At 23.7% G+C, this 11159-nt stretch overlaps 1 protein-coding gene across 1 annotated transcript; it reads left to right on the top strand.

Moving 5' to 3' along the window:
- Positions 1 to 3446: 3446 nt before the first annotated feature.
- On the top strand, positions 3447 to 9809 carry LOC112681218 (probable ATP-dependent RNA helicase DHX35). The gene is made up of 11 exons (XM_025551514.1): positions 3447 to 3672; positions 3908 to 4125; positions 5692 to 5871; positions 5943 to 6083; positions 6170 to 6332; positions 6397 to 6556; positions 7377 to 7525; positions 7912 to 8053; positions 8142 to 8737; positions 8801 to 8954; positions 9640 to 9809. The coding sequence occupies exons 1-11, from the start codon at positions 3645 to 3647 to the stop codon at positions 9755 to 9757; spliced, it is 2049 nt and encodes a 682-aa protein (XP_025407299.1). The 5' UTR covers positions 3447 to 3644; the 3' UTR covers positions 9758 to 9809.
- The last annotated feature ends 1350 nt before the right edge of the window (positions 9810 to 11159 follow it).

An 11159-nucleotide genomic window follows, 5' to 3' on the forward strand; every position in this document is an offset into this window, starting at 1 on the left:
ATATAAAACTATTATCTGTTGACTGTTTACTATTATACGAGTATTATTAACAAATTATCTGGTACTGTTATTTTACAATGAACACTGAACGTACACGTATATGTAACTATATTTAGCATTTTACCTGTTACTAGTTGTTCCTGTGAACGGGTGAACGGGTATTCTTAAAATTAAATATTGTTAAAAGTAAATTAAGAAGTACCATGGCCAAGACCATTTGGAATCATTAATTCTACTATTCACAGAACAAAAAATGGCTTCTAATGTTGATGTAGATTTAGTAATTAATGAGTTCAATAACTTAAGTAAGAGGCGTTTGTTATTATTAGGGTTCGGAACTTAATGCACTTAAAAAGTACTAAATATGCATGCACTTATATTTTATTTTGTACACAAAATTTTCATTTGCGCAAATATTTAAAAAAAAATTATAAATATAGAAAAAGCATAGTAATAAAATAATTCTGATTTTTAAATTTTAATCATAATTTAAAAATAATAAAATAGCATTAAAAATGTTTCTTAAATAAAAAAATTGCACTTGTAGAATGTTCAATAATCATTGAGTTATTTTCCTAGAAAAATATTTATTGAAAATATTGTATTTCGATAGCAGCTGTTCCTATTTGATATTTGTATAATATTTTATGTTAGATGAAGCTGTAGTTATAATTTATAATTACATATATTATATTAACCAATAGGGGAAAAACATTATTTTTAATGTCAAATGGAAATTTCAAAAATACAATACAAGAATATTAAGAAAGTTCTCTCAATATGAATGTATTTATTTTTTTATTTTTCGAATTTTCATAATGAATCTTCAAAAATCATAAAATATGCTCTAAAAAATTATAAAATTAAGAAATATACTATAAAATCTAAAAATCACTAAATGTGCAAAAATATGCACTATAAAATTTTAATATGGTTTTCATAGTGTCTTGGAACGAATTTCTAGCTCACTTAGCAATAAATCCAATGGTGCAAAAAAATATGCAAATGCAACAACTTCCGAGCCCTAGTTATTATTAATCAGTAATTTTTATATTTGAATAATATATTATAAAATTAAATTAATGTTTATCTTTGCATTTTCATTTATTAAATGTCCTTCTTTAGATCGGGCCTAAATTAAGATAAGGGCTCAAAAATACTGTAGGAATCCCCTGAAATTTATGTCTGCGCACGCCTATAATTAAAATAAACATTAAGTTTGAATTTTGGAAGTTTTACTTTAAAATAACTGATCAAAGCTTAAAGTCCTAATTACAAAATACAATTCGTGGTTTTTACCATAGTAATCGTGTCATTTGTGCTAATTCTAAAGGAATATTAGTATTACGTGTTAAAATTAAAATTTTAGTTCACAACGACTTCGATTACAAGAACTTATTGCTTAGTAGTTATTAAATACATAAGCTGTGTAGGTTTAGAAATTGTGTTTAAAACAAGATTTTGATCAATAATAATAGTGTATAAGTGTCACAAGAAAATTGTGTACCTATACCAAAATGTTTGCTTCGATTCTTTACAGGATACATACTTAATTGCTATAATAAATGGACGGACATCATATCGCTTTATCAAAACTCTATCGTATATAGTGGTTAAAGTAGGAAAAATTTTGTGGGGGGACTATTTCATCAAAAATTGAGGAGCGTTCCCTTACCTAATTCTAAATTTTACCAACCTTTTTTAGGAAACCCATGAGGTCTAAGCCTCTTTTGTTACACATATATGTTCATAAAAACTTTATTTTCATAGGGCGTAAAAACAAATTTCCCCCAAAGAAAAATAATTCTATATATATGCCTGCTCAGTAAAAATAAATTGAAATACATAGTAGCATTAGTTAAATATTTAATTAATGATTGTAGGTAATGTTTAAAAAACTGAACAAAACTAAAAAGAAACAATTACTAACCTTGATAGTTGTTGGTCATCGTAGACAGTAACAAATACGTATATTGCACATAAGGTGTGTACTATCAATAAAATAGTGTCTATCCTCTATCTCAATTTAATATTTATGCTATTTATAGTTATTCTATTATATTTATATATATTCTAAATGATAGTCGATATCACTAACACTTTAATTTTAGAGCTATGGGTAATAACCGCTCGGGGACCATCTATAATTAAACACAGCGTCAATTAAATTAACCCATTGTGTACATTATCTACCATTTTTGCTTATCGTTATACCTACATATTATTTCTTCGACATTTTTTCCACGTGTTAAAATGAACCAAGAAAATAAATTTCATGTAATACTGTAATATTATAATAAATATTGTATTTTAGTAACCAATGCCATTAAACATCCACCCGGACTTTTGGTGACTTGAATTAAAGAGGACGCATAATCTTGCCTTAAATAAGAAGGGGGGGGACTCCGTCCCCTTTCGTTCCCCCACTTTAACCACTGATCGTATATTGTATATTGTTTTTGGTACCTAGTCAACATAAAAACGATTTCGTTAACGTCATGAAAACCTATCAATTTTTTCCGTAATCATGATCACGGAAAGTAAAAAGTATTATAAGTATTACGTACAAGCATTATATAGGTGCGTGACAATATTAGTCATGAAACACCGAAATTCCTACCTTCCATGTTGGCATTTTGGGGTCGGTCTCAACATCTATAAACTAATTGACGCTTGTAACTGGTTCTGGTTTTGAATTTCGGCGTGAATTTCGTTCGTGTTTATTACTTATATCAATTATGTCATTGATCAAAAATATTTAATCAATAGTAATATATAGCTTGTATCTACTTGGTAAATACAACTTTAATTGTTAAAAAAAAATTAGCTAAAAAAAATACTCTGAACATTATTATTTTATTCGATTCAGTATTTTACTGCATGTTACATAACAATATTATAAACAATAAGAGTTATTTATTATACATAAAAATATGGCAATTGTAAATAGGTATAGTAATAATTTATATTACCTAATAAACAATAAAATTTGTTCTTAATATTAACCAGAATGAGACCACAGAATGTCAATATGTTACCGGGATACAACATTATACATTTTTGCCAGATTGCATAAATGTTCACTAAGTAGTAATTGGTTCGATAATATAGAAATTGGGTGAAAATATTGTCTGTTGCATAAACAATTTTCATAATTATTATAACAATGTACGGGGAATGAATGAGTTTTGAGATAAACTGTTACCGTTAAAAATCATAATGGACCAAATTCAAAAATGATTTTCATTTACCTAATTATTGGTATCGGTTACAGTTGAAGGCCGCTTAAGTATAGAATATACGTATTATAGTTTTAAACTATTACATTTATTAACGTTTAATTATTAATTTAATTAATTCTGAGGTAAAGGCATCTATGATAACGTTGATGCTTGATAACAAGTGATAAAAGTCAGGCGGCTATCAAAATATTATGTTATTATAGGTAACGACAAAAAAGTAAATAATTTTTTTACTTTTAGTTTCTGTACATTTCTTTTAACTATTATTAGTTAATCCAGTTATTCGTTAATGATTCGTTATCGAATAAATTATTTGTTTCTATTTAAAATTTCTGAAGATTTACCTTTTTCAAATTAATTTTAAATAAAATATTTACAATGTATCGATAACTGATCATCAAAATGAGTAGTTTTCGGTTTAAAAATCCTGGTAAGTTTGATGTTTTATATTCTCACTCAATCATCCATCGTGTACTTACCACTTAGAAAAATATTTTTGTGACATTTTGATAACATACCAATAGTTCAAAATGTAGACTTAATATTATTGTATTTTGTATTTTCTACTGGGATTTATTCACAATATTTTAAATATAATTTTTATATTAAACAATTTTACTAAAAATTAGTTTATATTGTTCTTAATATAATAATGATTATTATAGATGAAAAACCAGGATATGGAGAGGAAGATTCTAGTTTTGAATCTGCCATATCTTCTTCATTTGTGTATAATCCATATATGTCATTGGATTTACAAAGTCAAAAAAATAAATTACCTATCACTAAATACAGAAATGATGTTTTATATCTTTGTGAAAAGTTTCAAACATTAATATTAGTTGGTTCTACGGGAAGTGGAAAAAGTACTCAAGTATCACAAGTATGTTTTATATTTTATTATTTTAATAATTTATTTCCATAATATTATGTTCTTGATGTTGATTTGTATAGTTTATTATCAACTTCTTATTCTTTATAAAATTATTACTAGGCTAATCAGTATTTTGGTCATTGAGGAAAATTATTTTTTTAATACATAATACTTAATTTTATTCTTTGTTTTTCTTTATTAAAATGCAGAATCTTAAATTTATTGAAATACTTCAAGTATGAGAAATTATTATTATAAGTATTTATTTTTATTAATTTTTATTTTAAATAACCTTGTACAAACATTTATATTTTATAATTTATTAATTTAAATTTTTATTTTTCTTATATGATTTTTAAGTAGAGACCTCGATCCGTATTCTATTATAAGTAATATTCTTTAAAAATATTTTAACGCAATATTTTTATTATTTTTATTTATCAAAATGTATAACCCCAATAAATTATTTAATTTTTAAATATTTAACTTCATTAAATTATTATAATTTAAGGTAAATTTAATAATATATTTAACAGGTATTCGTGTAGCAGGTGATCTACAATTATTATTATTATTAATATGCTATTATTATATTATACTATTATTATATGTACATTATCGTAGACAACAGTGGGACAGTATTTCGATAACGATTAATGACATTTACAATATAACTACGAGTCATTAGCAATGTTATTGGATAGGTTAGATTCAAATTGTTCATTGATTGGAGTTAATCTATAATGCGTGCATCTGAAATTTAAAAAATGTTTACTGTAATTGAAATTATAATTATATTTGGCTAATTATTTTTTATTTTTATATTTGACAAATATTTGTATAATATGGTGTACTCGTAGTAAAAAATATAAAGTGTTTTTATACTATTAAAACGTAGATCACTCGTAATGAATTCGCAGATCCCCCCTCTCCCCCCCCCGGTAGATCACCTGCTACACGAATACCATTTAACATAAAAATTTGTTATACAATTTAATAATTTACAGTATTAAAATAAAAATCTGAAGGTTATTTTTATAGTTAATTATCTTATGTTATAATAACCATTTAATTAATAATATAATACCTAGCTATAGATTTTATTGTATATTGTAAAAATTATGTTCATTAGTTATTTGTTATAAATAAATTTGGCTTTAGTTCAGATAAATTTAATCTTAGGAACTCCAATATATAGTTTATCATTTGATTTAGAAATAAATACTCAATCAGAAATGTATTATTATAAAGTTCCTTATGCTATTTAGTTATGACTAAATCATCTAGCATAAAAAATATAGTGAAATATAATTTATAAATTAATAAAAACACATTTTACAATAATTTTACTTAAAAATAAGGAAAAGAAAAAAATAGAAAAAAAATATAGAATATTTTGTTTTATTTTAAAAATTTATAACGGGCCACCTAGAATACCTTTGCAGGTTGGGCACCATTGTATACATTTAAAGACACTTCATATTTTAATTAGGTTGTCTATAATTTGAATTATTGAATTTTCATAATTTAACTGTAATTGATGGTTTTAATCAATTATTGAAAAATGTATTTTAGATGCTTTTAGAAAGTGGTTTATGCCAATTTGATAAAACAATTGTTGTCACTGAACCTCGGAAAATAAGTGCCATAACTTTAGCTACTCGAGTAGCTCAGGAACAAAAAACAATTCTCGGCCAATTAGTAGGCTATTCAGTTCGATTTGACAATTGCTGCCAACCAGGTACTAAAATTAAAGTAAGTACTTCATAGTAAATATTTTTATGTAATTCAAGATTTTAACATAAAATGTTTAAATATAATTACAGTATATTACTGAAGGTATTCTTTTGAATGAAATGATGAGTAATCCTTTATTGGTAAATTATTCAGTTATCATATTAGATGAAATTCATGAAAGAAGTTTGATGACTGATATTTTAATGGGACTTATTAAAAAAGTTTTGAAGGTTAGTTTTAACTAATATTATTAATTTAATAGTTTAATAATTTAATAGTACACAGTTCTTTAACTTTAATTTTATTTAAATTACAGAAACGACCAACTTTAAGACTTATAGTATTATCAGCTACTTTGGATTCCTCACAACTTAAATCATATTTTAATTTTAACCAAAGTAATAATCCTGAAGATGATACTGCTACAGTTTTGGGTATTGAAGGAAGATCTTATCCTATTACAATATATTATTTGAAAGGTATAATTTACTAATATACAATTCATACATTTTAGTAATTTAAAAATATAATCTGTATTTGTAGAACCAGCTCCAAATTATATTGATGAATCAATTAATACAGTACTAAAAATTCAACAAAATACTCCTTCAGGGGATATTTTAGTATTTTTGACCGGAAAAGAAGAAATAATGCAAGCCGTTAATACATTGGATGATTATTCCACCAAGAATACAAACGAAAAGTATACATTTGTTTTATTGTATTATTTGTGTGCTTGAATATATTAAAACTGATTATTTTTACCTAAAAATTTCTGTATGTAGGGATGACATTTTAAATTAACATTTTTATTTTTATTTTCCATTTAAATTTTCTGATCGTGAAATTATAGTGAAAGTTTTTAAGTACCTTCTTGGATCAAACAATGAACTTATTGATTGTGTCATTGCTTTAAAAATGCCATTCTGTTTGTAGATTTATGATATGAAAAAACAAGCATTTCGATTGATTTTGATGAAATATAAAATGTTGTGTTTTTATGATTTGAATATTGTATAACATGTTTTTCATTCGGTAATACTCTTACTTACTTATCAAAATATTTGACTTTGTTAGTTTTTTTTATTAGTATTTACATTTTAAGTATGGAATAATCTATTATTATTATGAATAAAGATAATTCTTTTTTTTCTTTTAATTTATAAGTAAGATATTTGTTAAATATTGTTTTGTTAAAATAGTTATTTGAATTATTTATTTTAAATCTTGTGACATTACTTAAAGCATGTATATTATTTATTATACATTTAAGTTACAATTCTATAGATTTGATAATAATTATTCAATAAATATATATATATATATTACCCCAACTTTTGATCAGATTATAAGATCTTCAATACAACACTCTGAAAAACTTTTATTAAATTAAGGTTTTAAAATAAACGTATTATTTCACATTTTATACAATTTATATAATTTATGATCTCGCATGTATATTACAATTTTTTAAATATTTTTTAGCTGTATCATATTTAAATTATTTTTCATATTTTATTTAGAATTCGACTTCTACCTCTACCTATGCATGGTACATTAACTAATGATGAACAACTTAAAGCATTTCGCCCAGCACCAAAAGGATACAGAAAAGTAATTTTTTCAACCAATGTTGCTGAGACATCAGTTACAATATCGGGAATTGTTTATGGTAAATTTATTATTCATAAAACAAATTTTTACAATATTATATTGGGTTTCCTGTTTTTACTTTTTATAAAATAATGCAAGTTTGAAAAAATTCAAATTATATAAAATAATCAATAATACTAGATGAAATATGGTTTTTATTTTAATTTTATAATATTTATACATTACCAAAAAAAAAAAAATTTGTGAATTCAAATTTTATAAAAATGTATATGTGTCCCAAAGTTAAAATTCTTAGCATTTAAGTAAATAAAAAGTATAAATTGAATGAAATAAATAAAAAGTTATTTCTTTCTATTTCTTATAAAATATTTGTTTAGTTAATATTACAAAATATAAAATTTATATCAATGAAATTTAAATTAAACAAATTTTATTTATTTTTAGTAATTGATTGTGGATTTGTTAAATTAAAGTGGTTTAATTCTAAATTTGGAGCTGATTCTTTGATAACTGTTCCTATATCTAAAGCATCAGCAATTCAAAGAGCCGGTCGCGCTGGAAGAGAACGACCTGGAAAAGTATACAGGTACATACTTTATACATATATCAGTTATTAGAGTATTTATTCATATTTATATTTTATTACTTTAATTATTCAATTTTTTTTCTTTTAGATTATATACAAAAGAAGCATACGATAATTTAATAAATGCCACTCCACCAGAAATGATGAGATCTGATTTAACTGATGTGACATTACAACTTAAATCAATTTATATTAATAATATTTTGAGATTTCCATTCCTTAGTCCACCTCCTGCTAAAAATCTACTTTATGCTTTAGAAATGTTGAAGGCTTTAGAAGCTATAGATGAATTTGGAAATTTAACAGATAAATTTGGAACTATAATGGCTAAATTTCCATTGCAGTTAAAACATTCCAGAATATTATTAAAATCTGGCGAAATGGGTTGTTCTGCAGAAATTGTATCGATATTAGCTATGCTTCAACTTCAAGATGCTTTTATTCGTCCTAAGTATGGTGCTACAATACAAAAAGCTAAAATGCAGCATAGAAATTTTGAAGTTGCAGAAGGAGATCTCTTAACGTTATTAAATATCTACAATGGATTTGAAAAAAACCAATGCAGTAAACAATGGTGTCATCGTTTTTTTATAAATTATAATGAACTATGCAAAGCACAAAAAATTCGTTCTCATTTAATAGATTTAATGAGATCATCAAAAATTCCACTTAAATCATGTAGAGGTATATATTTTTCTATGTTAATATTCTAAGATTTTTAACATAACATATGTTTATATAATTTAGGTGATACAAGAGTTATTGTGAAGTGCATTGCATCAGGACTCTTTAAAAATGCTGCTTATTTACATTACACTGGGGTTTATAGATCTGTTGGTGCAGATGAAGATCTTTATTTCCATCCTAAATCTGTTCTAAATTATGTAAATCAACCACAATGGTAAGCCAGTTGTAATTAGCTTTTAAATAATTTAAAATACAACGATTTATTAAATCATCATACTCAATATATACTGTTTGATTTTATTTAACGTAAGATTCTTATAATTTAATTATATTAACAAATTTTTTACTTAAAATTAATTATCTTAAGCATGTATGCTTTCATAAAATCTCACTGTTTTTATTTTATATTTTAAATTTTTGAGCCCAATTCTTGTAATTAAAATTATAGTTAAATAATTAGTTATGGCTTTTAAAATTGAAATAAAATATGTATACTATTAAATAAGTTATTCTTTTACTTAATTTTGATTTTGATAAAACCAATAGCAGCAATTGTTTTTTATTTATAAATTTAAATTTATATTTACTTGCATTACTTAGTGTAAGTAAACATAATTATGGCATACATGTAATTTTATCTTTTTTTTTATTTCCGAAATTTCGTTTACCTACTTTTAGTTTTATTTATCAAATTATTATGTTACTATAATAATAATATGATAATATTCTTAAAAAATGTTTGATATATTTTTAATAATACAGAAATAATATTATATATCCTAGACAAGTATAACTAGTGAACTTAATGTATTTTAGTTTTATATTGAAAAGTTAAGATCATTTTTTATTAATTTTAATTAGGTAAATTATATATTAATAACTTTTTTATAATGTTACAGGGTCTTATACGACGAACTTCTAGAAACAACGAAAATATATATTAAAAATTTGATTGAAATAACACCATCTTTGTTATTAGAAGTAGCTCCTCATTATTTTTCTACTCCAACTTTATAAAAATAATAATTGTTTAATTTTTTTTTTTTATGACTGCTTTAATTTATAAATTATGAAGAAAATTGTAAAATTGTTATTGTGAATATGATTTTATATTATAAAAGAAAAACATATACATTTTTAAACTATGTATCTAATTTATTAACGCATTTAAATATTTTATTTTTAAATTCAGTGTTATCAGTAATTATTAAAAATAATTGTACTCGCATGAAACTATGCTCGTATCTAAATTAGAAAAGCCACTTCTTAAACTAATTAATAATAACATAACTTATGAAATCTGCAATAAAATAAAATCTGTAATATTTCCAATATTAATATTAATCTTCAAAATTCATAAGTCTTGTACTATCAATTCAATACAAATATTTATGTCAGATTACAATATCATTGTTTAATATAACATACATTTTTCTATTTACTGTTAAATGATAGTAGTTTTAGATCAGGGGTGGCCAACCTAAATGATCTTGCAGGCCACTTCGGAAGTACATTACGATCCCGCGGACCATTTATAAAATTATATTAGTATTTTTCCCCAATACAAAAAAATTTGTAGTAAACATTAGTTTTGTTTAATTAGTTTTGGTGTATTAATTATTTGATATAAACATAATTATTTAATATTTATTTTTATTTTGACTCATAATTTATTAACATAGATAATGTACTATTTATTAGTTTTAATTTATTTATTTCACTATTTAGTGAGACATTTTTTTTCTAAACTCGTTCACTGATTTTTTGAAAATAAACAAAAATGGTTGTATTTGCATATCGTAATTGATGTTGCAGGTTTTCATTTGTTAGGTTTGAGCGTGATTTATCTTTGGCGAATTTCATTTTCAAAAAAAAAAAAAACGATTCACATCTATAAGTCGACCTAAAAGCATTTACAACTTTTTGTGCCAGATTTCTCAAATTGGAAAATTTTTCTTTGGTGAAATTATTGTTATAAAAATCTATTTTTGATTTTGATGTTTCAAAAATGTGTTTTAATTCATTATAGCATTGTAAGTCAATGAGTTCCATTTAAAGATATTCTGGGGCTGACTTGAGAACAGTATGAAAAGGAGATGAATATATTTAAAATATTTTCTTGTATTTGTCTAAATTAGTGAAACGAGTTTCAAAAGCAGCTGTAAGTTTACTTATTTCTTTTGCATATTTAATGTTATCGATATGTTTTGAAACTTTCAATTCGTTTAGCAATGGAAAGTGCTGAATGTTATTCAATTTTAATTGAAATTAAAATAACAAAAATTTCTTCTGAAATGCATTGATGTGATTAAATGAGTCAATTATTAAATTATCTTTTCACTATAATGATATATTTAATTGATTGAGTTTTTTGATGATAATTATTGAAAAAACATAAATCCAATAAACATTCATCATA

This window comes from Sipha flava, unplaced genomic scaffold, assembly GCF_003268045.1.
Source record: "Sipha flava isolate LNK unplaced genomic scaffold, YSA_version1 0_pilon_pilon, whole genome shotgun sequence".
In the NCBI taxonomy this organism is placed as follows: Eukaryota; Metazoa; Arthropoda; class Insecta; order Hemiptera; family Aphididae; genus Sipha; species Sipha flava.

Coding starts and splice junctions, on each gene's coding strand:
- LOC112681218 (XM_025551514.1), top strand. CDS start 3,645: ATGAGTAGTTTTCGGTTTAAAAATCCTG. Junction 4,126..5,691: donor AAAGTACTCAAGTATCACAA/GTATGTTTTATA, acceptor AATGTATTTTAG/ATGCTTTTAGAAAGTGGTTT. Junction 6,557..7,376: donor ACCAAGAATACAAACGAAAA/GTATACATTTGT, acceptor TATTTTATTTAG/AATTCGACTTCTACCTCTAC.